This window comes from Scleropages formosus, chromosome 20 (genome assembly GCF_900964775.1).
Source record: "Scleropages formosus chromosome 20, fSclFor1.1, whole genome shotgun sequence".
NCBI lineage: Eukaryota > Metazoa > Chordata > Actinopteri > Osteoglossiformes > Osteoglossidae > Scleropages > Scleropages formosus.
The window spans coordinates 16792649-16819362 of NC_041825.1; the positions used below are offsets into that span (position 1 = coordinate 16792649).

Below are 26714 nucleotides of genomic sequence, written 5' to 3' on the forward strand. Positions count from 1 at the left end.
ATATTTGTTTGCCTCTGTTGTAGGGATTGGAATCATCTAAATCTTAAAGCAATCACAGCAATAAAGTGCTCCACCGTTGCTGACGGCTCCCTGTTGCCACATGCTTCGGGGTCTCCCTGTTCCTAGACCCACCACTAAAACACACTCTGATATCTACCACCAGTAAAACAAGACCAACATATAGCTCACTTGTGTCACTTTACAGTGATGATGCAGATTGTAGGTTACCAAATAGGCCATGGAGCTACTGTGCCTTTAGAAGATGACCCTCTTTCCTACTCCACTTTATCTGGACATTAGGAGAGCAAATAAATTAATTAACGTGGCTTATACAAAATGCGAAACATTTAAAAGAGGAGCTACAGAATGACAGATCTTGAGTGAACTTAATGGGGGCATCTCCATTGAGGGGAAAGAAAGTTGATCAGTGGGAAGGAGCAGTGGGAGATCTGATTTCCTGGTAAAGCGCTGCCAGTCCTACTCCCATACTTTTAGAAGTGCAAATTGTGCAAGTTCCAAGGCTGCTAAGGGCAGGTTCCACTAACGAAGGAAACCCTGCCTGAGGACAGCGATCGGGCCGAGACAAGGGATATATGAGCGCAGACAAAGTAACGAAGACTGATAATGTATCGCTGTGGAAGTAGCGGATTGTTGAAGGACGAAGGAGGGCTGGAATAAAAAAAAAAAGAAAATAGACATCAATGTCTATGGCACATTAACCAGCTTCACTAGCTTCTGAGTTCCCAGTTGTTCTGACTCCATGACCACATTTGCCCTTCTGTGATATGGATCTCTTGTATCAGGTCAAGCTGGTCTATTAGGTTGCCCTGGATGAGTCTGTTTGCCAAACACACATACAGTTGTGGTTTGAGACATCCCGGGCTTGATAATGCCTCCTTCGGGCAGCATGCAGAGGTGTTGGAGTTGATCAGAGGCAGCAGAGTCTTGAGTGTGTTTCTTACAAGCTTTTCATCACGTGGAAGCCGGCCCAACGCCAGGATGGGGAAAGATGAAGACAGTAAGTCGATAGCGGAGGAGCGGCGGACAGCGCTAACAGGGAAAATGAAAACCAGCCGCCTGGAACTGCCGCTGAACGGATTAATTGGGGCACTGTCTTATAAAGCAAATAAAGAGAAAACAGAAACCACGCAGGACAATCAGTTTTTATTGCGGCAGAATTGCAGCTGTTGGAAGCGGCATTTCAATAGCAACACCCCCCTCTGCACCGCCCCCAGCCTCCCGCATCCCGCCTTCCCACACCTCATCCCTGAAGGCCATGAGAGGCGACTGAGAGCTGAAGCACACACAGTGGATGCACAGCGTCGAGAACGGGGGGAGCGAAGAAGAAGGCCTGACATCTGACATGTTGAGGAGCTCCAGTTATTACACAGAACCCCCAGGGGAACACTGCTGGAGAGGCAAGTGGCTCCTTTAAAGTCTGGCTCCTTTCTCTAAAAATAGGATGAAATTAGAACAAAAAATACATCGGTAATTACATGAATTATGGGCAATAAGGAAAAGTAAGAGGACGAAAAAGAGTAATTTTCTCCTTAGTTGTAATTTGGTTCTAAAAACTTGTTCCTCCGCACCTCCCCCTCCTACACTAAAAGTATATTTTTAATGTCATAACTACAGTTTAATAAAAATAGCTCATTTCCACCCTGTGTTTAAAGCAATACGAAGTGTATATAAAAGAACATGTCATGTACACGAGCACCAACACAAACCACAAAACAAAGTTGAAATGTTCATTTTTGTTTTCGCTCAGCGTCCCGCTCCCCCAATACACAGACACTCTTATGAAAATTGTAAGAATTAACACAGAAACCCTCCCTGGTAAAGAAGCTTTTATTTACTTAATAAATATAGTAAACCTGAAAAACTGGAGGGAGCAAAGCAGCTTCCCAAAAAGACCTTTTATGGATTAAAATTCACCTATGATTAAATCTAAATGCAACCAAAGAGGTCCAGCCCACCTTTTGAAGGCGCACACAGTAATGAGTTCTTTTACTGACTGACTCTAAGCTTGTAATAAATCTTAGTGTTCCGTGGTATACTCCGTCAAGCATACATAAACTGGAAGGAGATGCCTGCAGGTACATTATGATACCGTAATACATCATCGGATGAAATATAGACAGTACCAGCTATTTCTCAGCTCCTATCTGATTTATGCTTGAAACAAATACCACGTCCCCGATTCAGTCCTACTGCCACAAGATTTTCTTTAGCACTGAATAACACAGCAAAGCAAGCGGCGCTTCTTTCACACAACCCAAGATCTAAAAGTGATTTACACATCATTTAAATTTACTATTCATTCGTAATTCATAACCCTTTGCTCATTTACAACAAAAACGTGATCAAAAAGGAAGATTCACCTGCCAGAGGTCCTGCAGACGGATGAATTTAATGTTAGTTTGCAGTCAGAAGTATCAATAACTGTTTGGTGGTTCCTACATTACATATCAGATGATGTACAGCATTAAGTGTAGTTGTTAAATATGAGCTCAGGAAGGGTGATATGACAAGGTCTTATTATATCGTTATACATTTCATCAGAATATTTTTTTGTTTTGACACCACTCATCTGCTCAATGTACATTATTCCACTTACTCCACAAATTTTTGGAAAAAGGGTATTACACGAAGAACTATGCTACCATTATTCTAAACTCTAATGTCATCCTCAGAGAAAACAGTGTCAGACACCCTGAACAATCCTCTATCACTCAACTCACTGATTTCTCTTTTGCTCCGTATCTTCTATGAATTCTGACCAAACTACTTAGATACAACTTGTGCAGAGTGATGTAATTAAATGTAGAACAACAGTCACTATACAGAAATATATACACCGCTGCCCAATTGGATTTAAGTATTCAACAAAGCTGTAGCACTAATTTTAATATCCAATGTACTATACAATTATAATAATATCATTATTACAAACACCAATTATCCTATGGGATGCTACGAATGCTGATTTATAAATCCATGTTATATAGTATTTTAGGAATTATAACGTTTATAACTTAGGTTTAGTCATGTAAATCTTAATATATTTCATATTGGAATATTCTGGTGTTGAATATGATGGTCTGATGCTTTTCTACATACATTTACATTTCAATAAAGCAGAGTATTGACAGCACGGTTAATACTATACATTGAGCAAAATTTCTAACAGTTTACTTGTACTTATGGAGGCAGCTGCTTTTGCCCCAAAGGTCGCAGGTTTGAATCTCACTTCCTGCTGTAGTAGCCTTGAGCAAGGTACTTACCCTCAGTTGCTCCAGTAGAATTACCCAGCTGTATAAATGGGTAAACAATTGTAAATAGATTAACATTGTCAGTTGCTTTGGCAAAAAGTGTTAGCTAAATGAGTAAATCTAAAAGTTATATATGACTTCTTTTGTTTTGAAAATACTTAACATTATTGGTTTTTTTCTAAACTTAAGTAGAACCAGTAATATTGCTTGTTATCATACAAATGAATCTGAATTTAGAAAGGGGTGATGCATTTCTGATGAACAGTTACAGGAAAAAGCCATAATAAACTATTTGTTTTTTCTTTTACTTAATGAATAACCTGTTTATAGAAAGCATTACAGTCCATTCATTTGAAATGTGTGTGTCGTGCAGGGGTATATCAGGTCCGGGTAGCAACCAGGTACAGAATGAGAACAGTTGGATTTATATGTTTTAATGTCTTTCCCCCATATTTATCAATGTATATATTTTCCATCAAGTCAATCCTGACTCACTGCAATCACTCACATGGTTTTTTTGGCAAGGGAGGAATGGAAGTGGTTTTTCATTGCCCTTTTCTGTGCATGTCTGCGGGGTGCAAACAGAGGGAGAAACACGCAAACTGCGTGCACCCTGAGCTGGGCTCGAACTCCACACCCACCAAGCAGCTCAGGAGCCCCAAGGTGCCACCACAACCTCCATATTTATCAATACACAACCCACATTCTATACAATCAAAATTAAAGAAGTCAATGAAATCAAGGTAGTACAGAGGCACAGCAGGTAGTGTTGGTGCTTCACATTGCCTGGCCTGTGTGGCATAGGGTCCATTCCATTCCGAGTTTCTTTTGCATATTCGCCCTGTGTTTATGTGGGTTACCTCCAAGCGCTCTGATTTCTTCCCACAGTCTAAAGACAAGTATTCCTGTTGAACTGGTGACTGTAAATTGCTGATATTGTGTATATGTGTGAGTGAATGAATGAATGGGTGTAACAACCCTGTGATGGACTGGTGCCACATCCATGGTATATTCTACGATAGTCTTCAAACTGTCAACACTGTGCATGGATCAAGTGGTTGATGAAAATGAATTGGCAATGAAATTAGCCTTTAGGTTGTGCTACTGCAGAATTACATTGCAAGGAAAATCAAGCAAATGACGGAACTAGGGAACAGAGCACAACTAACAACCAAAGTCATGAACACATCCAAAGCCACTTATCTTTTAACATTCACAAATGACACGCAAGAATTCTAGGGAGTAACATGTGGGTAAGACAAAAATTACTTTTCTATTGAAAATCTGACCTTCTTCACCACACTCAGCCATAAGCCATTCAAACCCCCTCCACCCAGGCATTTCTCTATCCGGCTTCCAAAATTCAGTCTCTTAATAAAAGTCCTTAGTTGGTCAATTTGCTGCTCCTGGTGCTTATTTCCCCTCAATGATCCTTCTCCAGTTGCTGCTGTCAGTCTGAAGAATTTGGCGTGGTAAAGCTCCAGCCTGAAACACTGATGTTCTCTAAGAAATACAGTACTTGTGCACTGTTATTCGTATCTTGATAGTTGTAAGGCAATGAGCCACAGAGTTGTGCAGGGGGCTCTTTATCAAATTTCATACGTGGTGACAAAATCAGTCCTACTCCTTGGCTCCTCATAACTTGCTATTTTAATTAGGTCACAATTACCTTTGCTTGCAGGGGAACAGATAACACATTGTACTGTAGTATAAATAGTGCTCATGAATATAAAGAATTCCTAAGTGTTCCTGTCAATTTTAAATAGCAAAAAATGCAACATCTTAAACGGTCATAAGATTCAATTGACCCCGATACATTGTTCTGTTAGTGAGAGGGGTATAATGTGATTGGCCTCAGATTCCGTGCATAGGGTGTTTATGGAGTATTTATGAACTGTCAGGCTGCTTGATGAGATTCCTTTTCATACGATGGGTTCCCAGATCTACCTTCACAGGAACAGCTTAAAGTGGCAGAGGAAATACTGAACTTGAGACGTAATGAGATTCCGAGTAATACCTTGAATATTTTAACACCTATTACTCCAGTGGTGGTTCATTTCCAGAGGTACTGTAATACTGTGGTCACGGCACAGGACGCATCAATTACCCTGGAAACGCCTCCTTGCCTGCACTGCAGATAAGCAAATCTGGCTCACGCTAATCAACAGATCCGTCATCTTGTTTTTAATCTTATTTTTATATCTTGTTTCCAAATAAATTACAAAGGGGTGGGAGGGTGAGCTTTTCGGGCTGATACTTATGCTGCTCAAAACCCAGTGGCTTTCGTGAAGCCCGGCATTCAAAGCAGCAGTCTGTAATTCCGTGGGGGATGCTTTTTGCTTTTGAAGTTTAATAATTCTTGCTTTGTTCTCTAATCATGGGAATGCACACTGCGCCCCATTTGTGTCAATTGTTGGGAAGGGTTCCCAAATTCACATTTCAGCTAATTATTCAACCTTGAAGTCACATTCTCGTCCGCCCAAGAACAACGGGGACAACGTGTTACGTGCTGCCAACATCAAGGCCGTGGAGCTGTTTAAGCATATCGTGCCACTCATCCCTACAACTATCATCCTTTTGTCTTCCAATGTGCCTTTGCACATGACTCCCCCTTTCTCCATCACTGGCAAGGGGGTCAGTGACTGCACCATTTTGTCTGACTGGAAGAGGAAGAAAACTCTCAACAAAAAGGGTAACCCTTGGGCTCTGCAGAGAAAACAAGTTACACAAGTCTGTTACCCGTGTTCTATAAAATACCCACGAGATGCTCAGAAAAAATATCATTCAGAAACGGTATATGTTGCAGGAGGCACAGATGCGACAGAACATGTGCTTGCATGTTCAAGACTCAGAGGAGGGAATTGCTGGTGCTCTTTAGGAAGCCTATACTTCTTTCGTAAATCATCCAGCTGTATGAAGTACATGAGAGAAATAAAAGTGTCAACCGAGCAAATTTACCTGAAGGAGAACGGTAAACAACTTGCGAGAGATAAATTGAAAACAGCACCACCAGACAAGAACAGTGCCAGTCATGTGTCTAAATGAACAACACCGACTGAAGGCAGGCATCATCTGACTAGGGTCAGAGGTCACAAAGCTTCAACAAAGTAGACGATCCAGTTTTATAATTATTTAAATATCAGTCTGCTGCCATTAGGGAAAATAAAGGATTATCATGAATTACAATGCATTCGCCTGTCAAGCTTACAATTATTTTGTTACCATGCAAATTGCTGTTGTTCTTATTAGCCTGAAAGAAAAATACCATGGATTAACTGACTCATAACGGTATCAAAAGATGAATGCTAATGCCATGCCACCTCGCCGTTTACAGACACACTTGGTATACTCCTTCCAGATACAAGAGATTGGTTCCCATTTATTTCAAACAAGGCGCTAAAGCAAGATCCTTACTGCAACAGTCATTAAAGATCCCACAGCATTTACCACAAAGCGGGGAGGTGTTAACTCCTGTGCCCTGGCCGAAATCCCAAACTCGCTTTCAGTTCACCCAATAGATCACCATCCGGTCTAATTGGCTCATTTAATCTTTGTCTGTCCTTCAGCACTGATACCCAGTGAACATTGTGCCACGCAATGGCTGTTGTTTGTCAGTGTTCTTTGAGCTACGCAGTACTTGTTAGGCAAGTTACACGGTGCCTTTTCACACAGTTGTCTTAATAATGGTTACATAAAATAAAGTCGTAAATACATAATGGAAACATGCGAATTTTTCTGACTGCATTTTAACTGACCTACCGATTTCACTCGTGTATTTTGGTTACCTGCTCAGGTAGCATGTAAGAGTAAGTGTCCAGAATACACAGAACAACAAGTTATTGTGGCTGCACCTCTGGGGCTGCAGGTTTTTCCGTGTGATGAGTATTTATTGAATGCTGTCTAGGTGGCTCTTACCTCCCCAGAGAAGGCCTGGCCATTGAGGAGGTGCTCGGAGCCCTGGCCATCCTCACTGCCAAAATGCAACCGGATCTCCTCCAGCCGGTGGCTGTAAGTCATGGGCCCACCAGAGATGTTCACCAAGTGCTCTTTGTCCAGGCGCAGAGAGACATGGCGGCCAGTGTTGTACATAGTCCCCCCCACCTGTGGACCAAGAATAACAGAAGCGTTATTATTTCTAGGATCTAAGATCTGAAAGTAATTCGTTGAATTCAACCAATGAGCCAGTAAAACCCAGACAAGAGGACCAAATACTCTATGAACATCTTTGTCTTGCAGTGAACAGACTGTGCAGCTTCACAACTTTGCTATACCATTTGATTAAATATAATTGAGAAATCACCAACTGATGACGAAAATAATTGAATAAAATATTAGCTTAGGGACCAAGCTATCCACAACCGCAAGACTTAAAAGCAGAGAAGATGACGTTAGATCAGCGCCGAGGAGCGAAGCAAAGAGAAAACAACCGGGCAGACCATCAAATGTAAAGAGCCTGAATTGAGCACTAGGGTGATTGGATCTGAGGCGGTGATGGAAGAAAGCATTGATACAATGGCTCTGAATAATGATCTTTATCATTGTCTGTGTTTATTTATTTATATTGGGTAGCAGTTTCAAAGTGAGGCATTGATATTCCGAGCACACCTCCAGGAGGGCTTCCATGGCTCTTATCTTGCTTGCTCTTTTTTTTTCCTTTTTACCACTTGCCTTCAAAATGATTTTCCCTCTCCAAATTCCCAGAGAAAGAACCCTGCCCACACATTGTAAATATTTTATAGAACCTCTGAAAAATCAATGATTTGAAAGGGGATGGAGGGAGCAAGGGAGGGAGAGAGAGAGAGAGAGAGAGACATAGAGAGGAAGAGAGGAAGAAAAAAGAGAGAGTAAGGGAGAGGTATATAGAATTAAAACTGGAAAGAGCGGAGCAAAGAAAGTGTTTGTGGCACGTACCGGATTACCAGTGTGCTGAGTTACCTTGGATTATTGGATGCCCCCCAGAAAAAGGACAAGAAACAATAATCCTCCTGCACTGCGAATGCAGCAGAGGCAGGCTGCTCCAAGAATGTGCTGGGATTCAAATGTAAATATCCTATATCACAAAAGCCTCAGTATGAACGTAACAAAGAGGTAAGAGAAAAAGAAGTATATTAGCAAAAAAGGGTCAAACAGATCAATAAACGAACAAGAGAGATATTGTAACTGCGCTTATTTGAATAACTGTTCATTCAGGTCTAATGCTTTTCATCGGTATGTTTCATTTACCTTTGGTCCTGAGTAATGAGAAACCAATACGGATGGTGTTTAAAGCCCTGCAACCATCCTCACACACGAGGTGAATTTTCACACTCACAAAAGGAAATGCAAAAGCACCCCGATTCCCATACGTGTTCAAATGTAAATGCGTACCAATAAATATAAAACACTGTTATTGGCTGAAATCAGCATTTGAAAGAAGAGGAGTTGGAAAGTACTGCATGTTTGATGGGCATTTAATGGTTTCTTTATCTGGCTAACTTCTAAATTGTAATTTCGGCAGTTAAAGCTTAACTTACGTACTAAATTCACTTTTTGTATCAACAGTTTATTGAATGTGCACTGAATGAGCTAACCATTAACGCCTAATGTAGAAATTTTAGAAATTTACAATGTCAGCTTTTTGCACTTCTCTAGTACACACTGCAGCCATGAAGAGAAGTGTGTCTTTCTTTTGCGCTTCCTCATGTGTGCAAAATGGTAAGTGACAGACATCAGTAATCGCATTTGCATCTTTTGCTATGATTAAAATGGGGTCTTCTGTCTTAGTATGAGTGAGAAACTATTTTTCTTTTCCACAGTGTAATTTGTAATAATTCATGCAGAATCAGAAAGGGTGACTGTTATGCAGCATTTCAATTTATTAAATGACTACATTTATGCAAAACGTGACACATTGTGCTGACAAATTCAAATTACCATAGAAGCTTGGCCATATTTACTTTTCATTCAATGCTCAAGAGTCAAAAATAGTTTATGATATTATAAACCTAGGTTTATAAGAGACATGAGTGGCAGGAAACACCAACATATTTTTATTTATTCTCCATGTGACATTCAAACATCACAAACCCTGATTAATAACCAGCAAACCTTTCTGACCATTATTTATACAGGCAACTATCAGATATTTCTTCATGTTCTTTGGGATCTAATGTTCATTTAAGCACACCCACAGAAAACAATACACTGTAAAATTATATGTAGTGCACATAAAGAATATTTATAAATGGTGGAGATGACATCCTGAGTTCCACCCTTTGCAGCCCTCAACGTAACAGCTTAGTTAAGGGGTGTATACAAAGTTCTGGGTCCCAGGGGACCCCATAAACCTGTAATGCTGGGTGCTTAAAAAAAAAAAAACTGTGAACATTCAACTGATTTTGCACTTCTTGGAAAGACAGAAAAGACACAACCTAATGAAATTCAGAATTATACCACACCATCGTACGTGAAAACAACCGAAAAAGCAGTATCGCTATGTTATTATGAACTATTACACAGGGTTACAATTATTTGATTAATAATTACTAAGTTTAATCAAAACATATAGGTTAATAGATACAGTGCTGCTTAAAACTATGTGAACCCTACAAGGATGATCATTATTATTGCATAAAATGCTAAAACAAACTTAGAAAATGAATAAATGATTATGACTTACACACCTTGATTCTACTTACCTACTGTACTGGGTTTAACTAATGTAACTTGGGGTTCACTCATTTTTGCAACTGAACTACTTCAATTTTTCTACTAAGCACGCTATTTCCTTTAAACCAACATAAGGAATTTGCAATTTCACACCTATTATGTCAGATGAGAGTCATTGGTCCTGATTAAATAATGATTTCGTAGTAAAAGCAAGAGACATGAAGGGTTCTTGTACTTTCAAGCAGAACGGTATTTAAAAACACTACATACTGGAGCCATCAAAATACACTGTTCATGCTTCCATCGCATACTTTAGAGCTGGAACAGTAAAGTTATACTATATGTTAAATAAAATTCAGTTTAATTAAGCTGTTTGGTTTAATAGATTTTTGTACTGTGCTCTGTTCCACAAGTTAACTCATTTTTTTTAGGAGAGAGTTCAAATGCACAGCATGAAAAGTGTCTTTCCACTACACTGTTAACATAAGTAATAGCCATAAAATCAGCGAAAGGAGACCCAAGACCAAAAACAGTACAAATAAAATCCTCAACGTTACAAAGCAAGCTGGGTGCCAATGCCCAGTGGGAAAATTTAACACTACAATTATGACAAAATTTTTGTATTTCTGGAATGGTCAGATGGTTGTGTGGCTGCCACCCTCCATCAGGTCATTGCATGATCTTCAATGGCTTAGGCAGTGCAATGGTGACGCCCTTACTAATTTAATAATACAATTTCATTGAAAGGATCAACTCATAGGGAGGCATGGTGGTGTAGTTAATAGTGCTACTGCTTCACTGCACCTGGGTGGTACTAGAGAACATGTGTGCGATCTCTGCTCAGTCTGTGCAGAGTTTGTATTTTCTCCCTGTTTCTGCTGGCTGCTCCAGTTTCCTCCAGAAGACATGCAGTTCAGGTGAACTGGTAACTCTACATTGTCTGCTGTGTGTGAATGGCAGTGTGTGGCTGCCCTGTGATGGACTGACATCCCATCCAGGGTGCATACCCCACCTTAGCCTTGTGCATAATTCTTCTCGGATAGATGCTGGATCACACCAACCATGATCAGGAAAAGCTGTTATGAAAAATGGATGAATGGAATAACTCACCAAGCTATGTTTTGCAGCACACAGGAAAGAAATTTAAGTGTGGGTGATTATTCTTTCAGCTACACCCAGAAATTGCTCGGTATCATTTGTTTAAATGTCCCGTAGAAAGTGGAAGTTAAAGGACCAATCAAAAACATTCATACGACAGTATGCTTATCTTTTTTTATCCAGATTAGATTATAAGTACAGACCAAAAACAGTTTTGTAATGCTTTCATTTAAACTACATTTAGTTACCGAGTCTAAGAGGAAAAATCTCAACAGCAAAGGGGCTGCACACTCCAAGCTGACTAAACAGCTGTTCAGAATTGTAACTTAGATATGACCTCAGATCACAATAGCTGGAAACACATGTGAATTTGTTGGGTAGGTAGCACTGAGTGATGACAGATGATAGCATACAGTGCTGTATGTCAGCCAAACTGGAAGGTTTCAGAAAAACACAGAGGTGGAGAAATACACACACAGACTGTCTGAAACCGCTTGTCCCAAATGGGGTCGCAGTGAGCCAGAGCCTGGCCTGGCAACACAGGGAGCAAGGCTGGTGGAGTAGGGGACACACCCAGGACGGGACACCAGTCCGTCACAAGGCCCCCCAAGCAGGACTCGAACCCCAGACCCGCCAGCGAGCAGGCACGGGCCAAACCCGCTACGCCACCGCACCCCTGGTGGCGAAATAAACATGCAAAATCGCTTCTCGAAAAACACACACCCATGTCTTATAATGCAATTTCTTAAAATCTATTTTATCCTTATTTAAGCAGAAATTATGCAAAAAGTATGTTCAGCAAGCAACCTATTTCTCCCCCATTGTTTTTAAAAGCAAAGCATAATAGCGCCGTTTATCCGCGCTACACACAAAGCTTTGAAGATTTCAATTGGCTAGTACAATCTTTTGGGTGACTACACACTGATACGATAGCAGAGCAAAAAGGACAGAAGAAAATTATACTTTAAGGCACACTATAAAGTACAATTTTCAACAGAGTGTTATCATAAATAACAGTTTTTTAATTAAAGCCTACCATGATAAACATGTTGCAGTGCTCATTGTGTCTTTCCTGCAGAGCTTTGTTGCATCAGAAGGCTTTATGAATCCATAATACAACTGTGATAGGAAACAAATAGCAGGAAAGGACCAGACATTACAATTCCAGCAGCAGAAATGATCAAATATCAATTTCAGCTTGCCGGAATGCTACAATCACAACCTCACATAGACCTGTTGAGCCATTATGCTATAATGTGAAACAAGCTCACCAAGTGTCTTGTTTATAGTGCTCTGGTATTGCAAGGCTTGCAACCAGGAATAAATGTACTTGTTCACACAACCGAATCATCTCAGCATTTGAAAAACACCCTGGCATTCTGCCTTTTTTGCCGATCGCCATCCCCTCAGCCTTACATACAATATTATTAAATTAAATGTGCTGGAAAATGCCATTCACCCACATTCCTGGGCTACAGCCGGTGATTGAAATTCCCCGCTAGGTCGTCAGTTTGTTTTGGTTTGTTACAAATTTCCTGCAGGCGCTGTGGGTTTTTGGAACCACAAAACAGCTTTAATACAGTCTCCAGCATCCAGTGGAGACCACTGAATCAAGGTAAAACTATAATGTGTTTGATTAAATGATTAGATTTCTGTTTTTCATTTGGATGAAAGAGTGATGATGCTGATGAATAAAATATCAGATTCTTCTGCCTGCACATTTCAGCAAATTAAAAGGGAACGCAAGTATGGAGCTGTCCTCTGAATTGTCAAATTAATATCCACCATTCATCAACCTTCTTAGTCCTGCAGAGGTAGGCTGGCATTACATGGCATAAAGCAGGAGAGCACAACTCCAGTCCTTGAGGGCCAAAGTTGTGCAGGTTCCCGAGAACATATTTTAATTAGTGCCTAAGCGACATCTCAAATACCTGGTGAGATGACATGCTACACTGATCGACGCACTGCACACCGGATGTGAGGCCAGCACTCACATGCCTAGAGAATCACATGGCTCACTGACCAGGCACTATGTCTGCTGCACAGCTAAACACTTTACAATTACAGTCTCAGGTGTAAACTCACAGAATCTAGCCCTTGGAACCCAGAGCTTAATGCAAATAAATGAATAATGTGAATAACTGAAATAAATGGAATAAAAGGAAATACACTATACTTAAACTGGAAAGTATAATGCAATTTTACACCAGTAGGAGTACATAGCTTTACCTGTAAATTAGCGCATGGCCTATTACTTTCAGCTATTATATAGGAGGACATTTACTTAACACAACTTTGGCCACTTAGTTTTTATAATTTGTAGTATTAAATTCTGGGGTTTGAACTTTTCCACCTGTTTACAGACACAAGTCCAGTCCTTTAGGAGTGTCAGCACCTATCTACAGATCTGACATTACAGTGTCTGCAGTTTCATGACAGGCAGTCAACCTAGTTTTAGGGTCACAAAAACTGCTCCAACTCCCCTTTTGTGTCACTGAATCTTGCCTCTCTATGTGCTGTACACAACATTGCGATAGAAGATTCCAGCTGGGACATGCACCCACAGACATATAAGAAACTCTGTTCCACATGCACGCACGAACACCCACCCACACACACACACACAAACACACACACACGCACACACACACGCACAAACACACACACACACGCACACACACACGCACAAACACACACACACACGCACACGCCCGCGCACACACACAGACCAATAGTCATTTGAACGTCTTAGCCACAAAATTATTGTCATTAATGTCAATGCGAGTATCACTTTTAATTAAAAAACAGCTTAGCTCTGGATTTCAATAATGGGCAACAACTCAGCATTCTACAAAATTGCAAAATGCGCAGCGGCAGGGGAAGGGTGGGATAATCCACCATGTGCATTTAAACATGGCTTAAGGGCTGCCATTTCTTACAGAGGGTAAAGCTCCGATACAATGCACGGCCTTTTGAGTCATTTCCTAAATAGTTGGCTGCTGAAAAAGGCTCCTGACCGTGGTGCTAAAGCAGCTTACTCTACACGATAAATATGTCTGAAAGGGGAAAAATCCTTGTCTTGTTTCATTCATCTAAAAACGCCTAAATCCAAATGATTAAATCAGCAGTGCGCCTCACTGAACTGATGAAATAGACAGAGGCCTTCTTTTTTGTTTCATAATGTAATTTCTAAGTTACTTTCTCTTTTTATTACATAGAAAGTTGACTGTTTTCAGTGGCTTGTGGGTAACTACTAACCGGATAAAACACAATTACTCTTCCAAAAGGGCTGTGCGGTGGATGAGCGGGTTGTCCATTTGAATCCAGACGCAGCTCTTTCTATGCAGAGCTTACACCTTTCTCCTCATGTTTAAATTACATTTACATTACATTTATTCATTTGGCAGGCACTTTTCTCTAAAGCAACATACAACTCAGAGAAAAAAAGTGTATTTCATCAACAGATGGAGAGACACAGACATAGACATCCAGTCCTTGAAGTACAATCTATTACTGCAATACCAGTTTTTTTTTTTTTTTTTTAACCAATAAGTCTTTTTTTTTTCAAACAGATAAATACTGAAGGTTTGTGCAGCAGACAGGAGATCAGGAGAGAAGTGGGCCTAAAAGACTCATCTTAAATGTCGAGAGGGATCAAGCAATTCAGAGTGAAAGAGGGCTCTTATTGAACCACATTTGTACCAGGACTGAGAATCTTAAGGCTTTTGAAACTGGACCTCTTACACACAGGACCACCACATGACCAGAGGTGGAGGAGCATAGCGGTTTGGTTAGGCCATAGGAAGTGATCAAGTCCTGCAGGTATCAGGTAGTAGATGCAATGATGGATTAGTAGACTGTAACCGGAGTCTTGAACTCAAATTATGGACAGCTACAGATAGCCAACAGAGAGAGATGAGGAGAGGAGATACATGGGAACACTTTGGCAGGCAAACAGAACTAGTGCAGTGGCATTCTGGACCATCTGGAGGTGCTTGATGGCGGAGATTGAAGATCAGACAGGAGGGGGTTGCAGTATTCGACGAGGGATACCAGCATAGGTTAGACCAGAAATTGCTTGGGGTATGTAATGAGATAAGGGTGGATCCTGCAGATGTAATGTATATATCTGCACGACTGGGTTATGGCTTTGATGTGTGAGAGAAGTAGAAATGTGAGTCAATGGTTACTACCAAGATCTTAAGCAATAAAGCAAATTGTGAAGTTTGACAGAGAGTTCCCAGCAGGTGCATGGACCAGCTGGAAGGTGAAGGATCTCAGTCTTGGAAAGGTTAAACTGTAGATGGCGATCAGTCATTAAAGCAAAGATGTCCAAGAGGGAAACTGCGATATGAGAGGACTCGTCCGTAGCTGCACGGGGAAAGGGGAGAAGAGCTGCGTATCATCAGCATAGCGATGGTAGGAGAACCCAGGATCGGTGATGACAGAACAGCGGAAAGTGGTGTAAATGGAGAAGAGTAATGGGCCTAGGCCTGAGCCCTGGGGAACACAGACAGACAGGGAACCACGCCAAACCAGCTGGTAAGGTATACCTGAAAGTTATGGCTCAAACACTTTCAATACTGCTCCACTGATTCCAAGCTGTTGAACAGAGGAAATCAGGATATGGAGGTTGAGTGCCAAACACTGCAGAAAAGTCAAATAGAATGTGGGCTTTGTCCTGCAGTCCAAATTCGTATTACTCAACTGAAATGGTGGCTCTGAACTGCCCTTTCCAAGTGTGTGTGTATGATGGACTACTATGGACTGCTCCCTGCCTTGGTCCTTCTGCTTCCCAGGAAATGCTCTGGATCACTGTCAGCCCAAGTGGATGGGTTGTTATTTTAAATGTATGGATGGATGTTCCTGTGGTAAAAATGAAAAATAAAACAAAGTACAAGAATGCCCCATCTTTCCTTTCACTCTCTTTTTACAGCAGTTTGAAGAAGTTCTTCATTCCAACATCTACGGTGTCGTTTCACTTTCCTAAACCGGTGTCACTCATCCCCATGCCCCTGTCAAAATAAAAACCACACTAGCACTCTACTGGACCACATATCAGTGATCCGCGTCATCCTGCATCATTCCAGAACGTCTCCCAGCTTTGATGTCGAGACAGCTTATCTATTTTAAAAACTTGCGGTCAGTTTTTTTCCTGACAGCTACGACTGATGCAGAATCGGAGAAGGAGCAGACTGACAGGGCGCCAGGATCACAAAGAAACAAAAACGATGAGGGGAAGAATGTGAGCGGGTGCAGCGTGAGAAGGGGGACAGCAGTAGGAGGAAGAGGAGCTGAGTATGTCACCGCTGGGACACCGCGCATCCGACCAGGGCTCTTGGGTGCTGACTCATCAGGTCATACTCCTCACCTTCCTTGAGCTCATGCTGATTTAACACCGGCTCCCCAGCTCACTCAACGGTCTCTTTGGTGACTTAACATCGTTGGCTACCATTAGAAGCGTATCATTTTCTATTGTAGGCGTAGCTGCAGGGAGGCGCAAGTTGTGTTAAAAGTGAGGAAGTAACACTTGCGGGAAATAACTAGATGTGCTTTTTCTCTCATTATACCACCATGCCTCAAATTATACACTGAGCACACAGTTTACCTTGCAGTGGGCAGATTTTGTTGTTGGTATGAAAGAAAAGATGCATAACATCTGAGCAGATGAATTTGACGTGGGGTAAAAATGAGAAGAGCGCGACTCATTATCATGTAATTAAACAGGCCTCATTACATGATATGGCTATAGTTGACAGCAGTGATGCCCGCCAGTTAAATAGGGTAAGATGTTATTGAATTTCCCCTATCAAAAATGATCACTCATTTAGCAGCTTGATCAGCTAATAACAGCTAAAATAGGTCAATCAGGGCAATATGTAAGACGTATAGAATATGTAATTGATCTACAAGGACCAAGAGTGGTTTTTTGGCATCTCCACTTGCGAGACAGTTCCTTCGGCAGCGCAGCAATGGACCACCTCTTTATTTCCATTATGGCTTGAATGTTAGTTTTAAGCTTTTGCATGCAATTTAAAAGCTATTTTGTTTTATATGTACTGCATTTGCTTGGAACAGTGTAGATACCTCGCCAGCATGTGTTTCGGTTTACAGATTACAAAGGGAGTATCAGCTGGAGAGGTTTATGAGGTGTACAGTATACCCACATTGCTGGGAGGCAGCTGCTTGGATTCCTGGAATGAGTTTGATCAGACACATGCATGAAGAACTTTGCACCTGAGAAAAGTCAGAACAGGAGTTTTTGAATAACTCTTGCTTACCTTGGGGCAGAAGAAAAAGAGAGAAAAAAGCTTTGAGGAATGACAGGTAACCTTATAAATATTTGATAATAACAATGGTGTGAGGAGAATGAGAATAGCTAAGAGAATTCACTTACTGCTGCAACTTCATTGGGAAACTGTTTCAAGCTTTTGCCCAAAGCCTTTGAAGACTCCATGTGATTCTCATGCACCGCAAATAGTGAAAATTAACAAGATTACAGTTCCTTCTTTCAAGATTGTGATTCAAACGATATGCTTGCCTTTTCAGGAATGTTACTGCTAACACAGCGAGAATGCACTTGATGTATGTCCTGTTTTCGTGATTCCAACAAATGTTTTCCATTGCATGCATAGGGAATAGGTAGGCGAGACATCGTAGCGTGTCAGACTTTTAGTTTTCTTTACCAGCGTGAAGGAATTGCCATTGCCTTAGGTTTGTGTCTTTGTGACAATACACAGCTGCAGTGTACTTCAATTTAAATGGGGAAACACTGCCCCAACCTCCTGTTTTCCAAGGCAAAGTGCAGATGCAGCACTTAGCTCAGACTAAAGTGAGCAAGATCTGCAATACTGTTTCTTCAGTCACGCTGACACCACTATATTGCTGGATACAACAATAAACTGCTGCAGTTAAGACTATGATCAAAATACTTACATACTCTAGTAGTTCCTTATGGGAATCTAGGCTATAAGCAGCATTTTGAAACGACGTGCGAGTACCATCTGTTCACGTTGCATCATTGTGTTGCCACGCAAATGAAAAAAAAGATCCTTCTTGCACACTACTGCCTGTCATAAGTTGCCTTGATATGTATTGATACATTAACATTTCTAAACAGTGGGGCGCAGGAAATAAAAAATGAGGAAAAATGAACAACAGAGATACACATAGGGAGAACTACGTAGAACTGTACATATGGCCATTTCAATTATAATTCTAACTTTATTGTTTGGCCACATCTTTTATGCAACGTATCTTGTAATTTTTCCACATTAAATGTTCACACTGACATTTAAAAACATAGAGGAATTCAACTTTTATACCTCAGTCAAAAACCCCTCCAGGGATTTCTAATAGCAACTTCAGATTACATGCAACTCCTTTTAGTTAACCATTACATGACCTATTAAGCCCGTAATTATGCATTCAGTATTTAAAATGTGTAACCAGTTTTTAAGTGGTTGGCATTCAAAAACCACAATGCGTTTCTATAATGTAGTTGATTATAATTTCCTTTACTAACCAGAAGTGGTCTTCAGTGTAAACTGCTTGCTAGATGTGAAAATTTTCCACCGTCTGACTGAAAATCAATACACCCAAACACAAAAGATGGAAAGGGAGCAGCAGCAGCATGTGGCAATGTAAGAGAGATGTTCCTAAGAAGAGATTGTTAAGTGGGTGGGATCTGTGCTGGAAATCATATAGTGCTCAATATGTTGGATTTCACAACAGCTGTAGCTGATCAATTGTGCCATTGAGGAACACATTTTGGATTGTTGTTGTAAGATTCCTGCTGTCATTGAATTTAAACTGACAGCGGAGAGGACCGAAATACCTGATATTTCAAAGGTAAATCAATACCAGGTTAAAGTACCTCACCAGGTCAACAACGTTACTTATCTGTGATGTCGTCCTGCCCCGTATTGTCACTGAGGTTGTAAGCAACCGTACGGAAATAAAAACTTTACTTAAAAATATGAGGAGATCTGAAAACCCCCATGTTGTATACAAAAAAATTGAAAATTTGGACAAAAACCCACATAATTTTATTAATATGAGTGAAAATGATGGCATTATTATCACCTACTTACTGCATGCTTCCACACACCATCTTTATTTATTAATTTCGTTTTCTGGAAAGTTGCTTATAATGTGAGGTTTGTATACTAAGATACTGACAAAGATTACCAATTACACAGCCGGGTAGTTTTTACGTTATCAGTTCTGAGTAAGTGCCTTAGTCTTTGTCTGCAGTTCAATGGCTCTAACTACTATGGTACATACGTGCTGCTCAGCAATACCGAAATTTGTATGTGTGAAATCTTTACAGGTCAGCCCTTTATTTAAGTCGAAAAAAAATTGCTGCAGGTTTGAGTGCGAAAAGCAGAGAGAGAGGCTTATAATAGACCCTGATTTCTCACCATCAGCTGCGTGTACATACTGCCCAAGAACATCGCTTTAATGATTATTTCATCTGGCTTTGTCCACACACAGAGGACTAATGTGTGAAGGCACACTTCATTACACCTTCAGAGCTGCCTAAACAAACAACAAACCCACTTTGTGTTAGCGGGCTGACTAAATCATTAATTGCCCACACTAATAGCTCTCCCTGTCTTTCTCTCAGAGTCGACAGCCTGCATTCGCTCACATTTCCCTCACAGTAATGCACTTCAGTGCACTTAACCACCAAAGTCAAGACCTTATTTTTGCCGACCTCTGAACTTGACAGGATGATACAGCCTATCATTCTAAGTATCATGTCGGGTATAATTCCAGGAAAAAATGTCAGCATCCCATTACGACTGTACACAAGGAACACAGACAAATTCTTTTATCTGGTTATTTTAAGTGTTCAGCCAATGCACTTATCCAAAGCATTTTATATAACTGGTCCTAGATATAGTTATACAACACTATGCCACATCCTGTGGCTTGAAATGGCAACCCTCTGGTTACAAGCGCAGTTCTATCATTATTACAAATAAAGACAATGCAGAATGAGAACTATCTCCAATCTAAGTAATAAATAGCCATAATTTTTATCTTTGCCTATTGGTTGCTATGGACTCAGAAAGTTTTATGCTCCATTGGAGACAAGGGGCTTGTGTGCAAACAGGTTGTGCAAATACAGTACCTCTGCTTTGATTTTACCAAGCAGAATTACTCAAGCACATTAACTTGCCTCAAGAAAATTTGTTTTCACTGTGCTTTTCCACTAGTATGAGCTGTAAGTCTTTTAAATTCTGAAATTGTTTTTTGAAAGATGCAGTGTTTACACAACCCAAATAAATAATTCAGACATATTTCATGTACCGAGCAGGCATGAGACTCACATTTTCATCCTGGGGTGTTTTCTGAGCAGATTTGTTGCAGAGGTCCACAGCAAGGGTAGCAGACTTGTTGATGAAAGTCTATTGGGCGCTAACCTCCCAGTGCTATTCTACTTATTATTTACCCTTATCCTGTCGTGAAGAGGTGGACATGCATGTCAGTTCAGATAAGTATGAAATAGAAGAATGCATAATCTATAGTCCTGAACTCTTGAGCAATGAATGAAGATTTTAAACAAAAGCAGGACCAGTTCATTATTCACCAAACAGTTAAAATAAACAAGGATCAAGCAGTTTCAGAACAATGGACGCCCCATGTCCCGACAAAGATTCAGGACCATGGAGAGCTCTATCTGCCTGCAGCACTAACCAGAGGGCTTGGATGCCCAACAAACCTTGCTGACAGAAAAAAAGCAACACCTGGATGTGACAGCAAGGATTTGGCAGATACTAGTTTAGCTAATGAGACTCCCTCCATAAGAGGCCTATTCGTGTAAAGCAAACAGCAAGAAATGGAAGTGAAACACAGTCTGTGTCCCCTCTTTGAGATTCCAGCGGGGGTGAGGTTGCCATCCTTGCTTAGTAAACACTCGCCCTGGCTCCCGTGGCTGCATTTACTCCAACTTGTGGAGCGCTGATTTTCAGTTTACTGCTTCCATTTCTAAAGAATGTTCTGCGGTCTTGACGAGCTCCAAAAATTATTTTTATTTTAAGCCTATTGAGCCCTGGCATTAGAGTAAGGATGCCTGAAGTACAGGAGATCTGCTGTAACTTGAAATGTTGGTTTAACACTGTTCAACATGTTGATTGTGAGTAACACGTTGAATATTGTTATTATTAAAGCTAATGCTTACCACACATTCTGTATATATTAATGGTGGTGATATTAGCCCTTTGAATTGTATAACTGACAGCTAACAGTTGGTATTCCATTAGCAGTTTCTGTGAATACTTATAGTGAAGCCTCTGGTTATTAGAGAAAATTTAAGGATGAGGTTGCTTTCTTCATTGAATGTAAACAGCCAGGTATCAATTATCAAAGAAATTTTGACAGCATCACGCCAGTAATAGAGTCTTCACTGGTTTACGATCTGGAAAAGTACATACACTTCACCTTACAGTACGAAAGATATATAAGAAGACCAATAAAACTTTCTGAGAGTACTGCCTTCACGCTGGCCAGAAAGGCAAAGGCAAACCCTCACATGACTGCAAAGGAACAGCAGGAAGGTTTGGCTGACACAAGAGTGGTGGTGCATCGTTCTGTGTGCACCGTTCTATGTGCAGCGTTGCATGCACAAACATGATCTGCATGGAAGAGTCATCAGGAGGAAGCCTTACCTGCAACCTCATGGCAAAGTCAACATCTGAAGTATGCAAAACAGTATCTAGACAAGCCAGAGGCCTTTTGGAGACAAGTGCTGTGGATTGATCAAGTAAAAAATGGAACTATTTGGCTCCAGTCAACAAAGGTTCGTTTGAGAAAATAAGAAGCAGCATTTGATGAAAAAGCACCTTGCCAACTGTTAAACGTGGGAGTGGATCCATTATGATTTGGGGTTGTGTGGCAGCCAGTGGCATAGGAAACATTGTACGGGTACAAGGAAGAATGGATTCCACTAAATATCAGCAAATTCTGGACACGAATGTTAACCATTCAGCCAAGAAGTTGTAGAAGCCATCCCCTTTTCAACTTCAGCAAGACAATGATCCCAAACATACCTCAAAAGCCACCACGAGCTACCTGGGGCAGGCTGGCTGAAGGTTTTGGAAAGGCCCTCACAGTCCCCTGACTTGGACATCATTGACAATATGTGCGTAGGTCTTACACATGCTGTGCATGCAAGACGGCCCAAGAATATCTCAGAATTAGAAGTGATGTGCAAGGAAGAGTGGGCAAAAACAACAAGAATCGAAAGGCTCTTTGCTGGATACAAAAGGTGTTTACAAGATGTGATGTGACAAAGGGAGTGTTGGTAAATGCTGACTTTCTAGGGTGTCCAAATTTTTGCACATGCCACAATTACTATTTTCTTTGTTCCAATGTTTAAAAGTTCATGAAATAAAAAGCAACTGTGCAATAAAAATTCCAAATGCGCAGTTTTTTTAACACACTGTTTTTTGCAGTAGTTGTTTACTATTTTTCACGCACAAAATTAACTAAATATGTAATTTGCCCAGGGGTGCCCAAATTTTACATAAAACTGTACACACACACACACACACACACACTGCTACTCTCTAATCTCTAAGAAAAAGAAAGTAGTACATATAATACCATAGTTTTTTTGTTTTAAATAATCCCATTGAGGGGGGCGCAGTGGTGCAGTGGGTTGGACCGGGTCCTGCTCTCTGGTAGATCTGGGGTTCGAGTCCCGCTTGGGGTGCCTTGCGACGGGCTGGCGTCCCGTCCTGGGTGTGTCCCCTCCCTCTCTGGCCTTACGCCCTGAGTTGCTTGGTAGGCTCCGGCTCCCCGCTACTCCGTATGGGACAAGCGGTTCAGACAATGTGTGTGTGTGTGTAATCCCATTGATGGTACAATATGACTTCACTGTATGCACATTTCGGAGCAGTATGTGACACAATAAAAAGCACATTATTGGGTATAGACAACTATGTTATTCAATGAATGGGATTTCAAATGCTGCTGTCTTACATTATTAAAATGAAATTTGCAGAATTACTCAGATACAGTGCACAGAGTAGCCCTTTTCCTGAATAGCTGTTATAAGTAAGCTTTTACATAGTTGCTACTCCCGTACTGTATCTAAATGTTTGTGTACCTTATAAAAAAAAATAAAAATTAAGAAGGTGATCAGGATTCATCTATGCTGTGTTTTATGAACCTACTCGAACGATGAACATCGGTGCATAAAGTGGTAGGTAACAAACCAGGTTTACTTGAAAGTCACAAGTCTTCAGCCATGTCTCTTTCTCTTACTGTAATGCATAAATTGTACTTTTGCTGAGATGTACGTCGCTTTAAAGAAAAGCGCCTGCTATGTGAATAAATGTAAATGTAAATATAAAGATCTAAAGAAGCTCTTAAAGAGTTTTATTGTATTGCCATCATTAAATTATGCAGCGATATTTGGCATATACGTGTAAATTCATATTTGACATTTCAGTGATCTCAGTGATTCCAAATCAGAATTCTCCAGTGGTGGATGCCTCCCTGGCCCTGCCTAAGAGATCTCCACTGATGGGGTTAACACCGATCAATGTGTGGCTAGCTACCATCGACCGTGCAGTTAACAGCCATCAATGAGTCATCTGCTGATGTTGATGTTGGGTCTGGGGACAGAAGCAACAATCCCCAGGGAACTTTGAAGAATGACAGCCATTTTCACACTAATAGGAATTGCTCCACAACCACATGAATCTTAATACAAAATTTAAGTGGAAATTAATATTTTTATAATATGTAATTTGTTCAGTTCTTGGCAAATTGGTGTTTTCGAAGTACAGCTCAACATCTTTATTTGGCTCACACATCCACCGCCACAAAATCATCCTTCGCTTCCTCCATGCACTTTGAACATTGGCCATCTTAATCTTCACACAATAAAACATCAGTGTCGTCCTCAGGATAGTGATAAAGGAAGCAGGGATGCCTTGTGCCAACTGAACCGTCCTGTGAAATAGTCAAAAATCAATTCCTGTAAAAATGCCATGCAGCCCGTTTGCTCTTTGAGATACCGTCACCGCAGAGCTGGTAAGCTGGTCACAGCTCATTACCCACACTTAGGTACAATAAAAATAATCAGGGGCTGCACGTACAAGCAAGGCACTGTGGGTAGGATTTACCACGGGTCTTAGTGCAGGAATCTGAGAAACAATCCGCTCCTTGTCTTCCTTTTCATGGTATAAAACAATAAAACCGACACCTGAACATTTAATAAGGTCACTGCAATAATGTCATACTTTACATGAATAAAGAGCCTGTCATTCTCTTCAGTGTTTGTAACTATACACCTTTGTCGGTCAATCCATTGCGCCTTCTGTGTCACCACGTTTCCGAGAAAGAGTTTTAACGCCCATTTTTTACTTGTTTCAGTCTGCAAAATCAAACGGGAGGTGTAAGACATGACTAATGCCTATCCATTCCAGCTGTGTCTTTGAATCTAAATGGCTGTAGATGCAAGAAGTGTTGGCGAGCAGGTTTTAGTTGGTATGTCAGTGTATTTTAGGGCTGCGCACATTGTTTTTAACTGCATCTGCATTAGTGTGAATGTAATGTACGCATAAGTGTGCAAATGCGTGTTTTTAACAGCTGCATATACACCGCTGGTATGCGTGTGCGTTTGGTGTGTGTTTGTGTGTGTGAGGCAGTGAGAGTATTTAAGGGCGGCACACACAGCACCCTACTCCCCAGCGGCTCTCGAGCCCCAGCAGCAGCTTGCCCACCTGGCGGGGCTCCAGCTCCAGGGTAAAAGCGTGCTTTGGCTCGCGCTGTGCAGATTTCTGCGGCACATGCCAGGTCTGCTGCCAAATGCAGGCCAGCTGTTCCTGTCCGATCCCTCCAGGATGCGTGCGGCAATGCTGCTGCCGACAGCCTGGTCGCTAGGGAGACGCCACTGTCAGGCACCAGACTAACAGTCAAAAACAGTTTAACTTTACTCGCAGGGCTCTGTTTTTCCACATGTGCAGAGTGGCACGGAAGTGACCTCTGAGCTGCCCTGATTTGCTTGTAATCGAGTTTGTCTCCCCTTTGACTTAATATCATGAGCCAAAGCTAAAAGACACAAATCAAGAGATTTTAATGGATTTGAAATACTCTGTTTATCCAGACACTCAGTTTATTTATAGACCACCTAAATAAGTATTGCATGAAAGTGACAGATCATATTTAAGTGGGAACATCCAAGATCAGGGTTCCAATATTCCACAGCTAAAGGCCCATGAAAACCTTTCAATCACAACTCGTACCACATCACACACTATGAAATCGTCCTGATGACCATCAAAAATCCAAGCGAGTTGTTCAGTAGCAGAACACTCAACAATGAAACGCTGCATTTATTTCCAGTGCCCCCCACACGTTGTACTGGATTAGGGATTTGGCTTTTGGCTCTGGATTAATGAGTGGGCAATAAAGAAGATTAATATTTGCACCAAGGGTAAAACCTTTGACAGAGAGAGAATGTGGGGAAGCCTGTTTCTTCCTACAAGAAACACATCATTTTTTCCAGTTTCTACTGAACCTTGTGATAAACAAAATCAAATAAAGCTGTGATGGTCAGCCAGAAGAGAGGAGCAGTGAATGAGTAATAACGTTCCCTGGCGTGGCGCACTGGTGATTGGCGTCCGAGCTGGATCCAAGTGCTCACGTGGAATTAGCTACCCTGTAGTCCTTAACTCTCCGTTCTCACATCAGACGGAGGTGGAGTAGGGGCTCGCCACTCAACTTGCTGTGCACAGGGCAGGTGAGAAGGTTCCACATCATGACACGTGTGATGGTAGTGGATCCTCGCAGGTGTGTGCTTGAGCTTGTCCTAGATAACTCCTGGCTTATACCTTACGCTGTGACTGAATTTTCTTGGCTCTGCTTAAGGAGATCTTCTGTTTGCTGAGGTTTTGGTGCCATGAGAAGAAATTGCATCGGGAAACACTCTCCCTTCTGCTCCTCTTTGTAGACAGGGGACATATAATCCTGGAACTGCTTTCAACATCATGTGGCATTTCAACAATCCTCATGTTACGATGCACACTGGAATTCCCCATGTGTACAGGAGGTGGTGTACAACGTGAGGGAGGAGGAATAAAAGGACAAGGTTGCTGGTATTCCAACAGTGTCAGTACGTCACACGGTCCTGGTGGAACGTTAATCCAACTGCAGCAAAAAGGGCCACATCCAGGTGTTTCATGATAACAGAGTTTGCTGTCCAGTGAAGGACAGAAGCAGGATGGCTCATGTTCCAACATTTGGGAAATTTATGTGGGTACACGTTTGTCTCTCTCCTTGAACTGACACCTAAACTCCTTATTCATTGCCCACAACTTGTAAAATATGGTGGAATCTCTGGATTCTAACTGGGATGCTGTCAAATGTCTAGCATTAGTACTCGCTGGGAATAAAATGGATGAAGTCATTGTATGTTTCGTTTCTCTAATACTTCCTTATATGTCATGCTGTTGTTGTCCAACTTTGCCCCATTCCACAACGCTACAATAGCCTAAAGAGAGAAAAGCATTCTTCAAAAAATTAGACCTTGGAGCCTGACAATGGCAAGCCAGACAGAATAAGGTTGCACTGCTATATAGTACCATTTAGATGTTTTCTGTGCTTTCCAGTTTATCTACAGGGAATATAGACATATAAGGACTATACATTATTATTATTATTATTAGAAGGAAACAT

The 26714-nt window shown here is 41.2% G+C and overlaps 1 protein-coding gene across 3 annotated transcripts in view; it reads right to left on the bottom strand.

Annotated features, from left to right (window-relative positions):
• ca10a (carbonic anhydrase Xa) overlaps positions 1 to 26714 on the bottom strand; it is a 155856-nt gene that overhangs the window by 15791 nt on the left and 113351 nt on the right. For all 3 annotated transcript variants that reach the window (XM_018761443.2, XM_018761444.2, XM_029246529.1), the window contains exon 5: positions 7188 to 7373. In XM_018761443.2, the coding sequence (XP_018616959.1) occupies positions 7188 to 7373 (186 nt within the window). The remainder of the gene's footprint in view (positions 1 to 7187; positions 7374 to 26714) is intronic.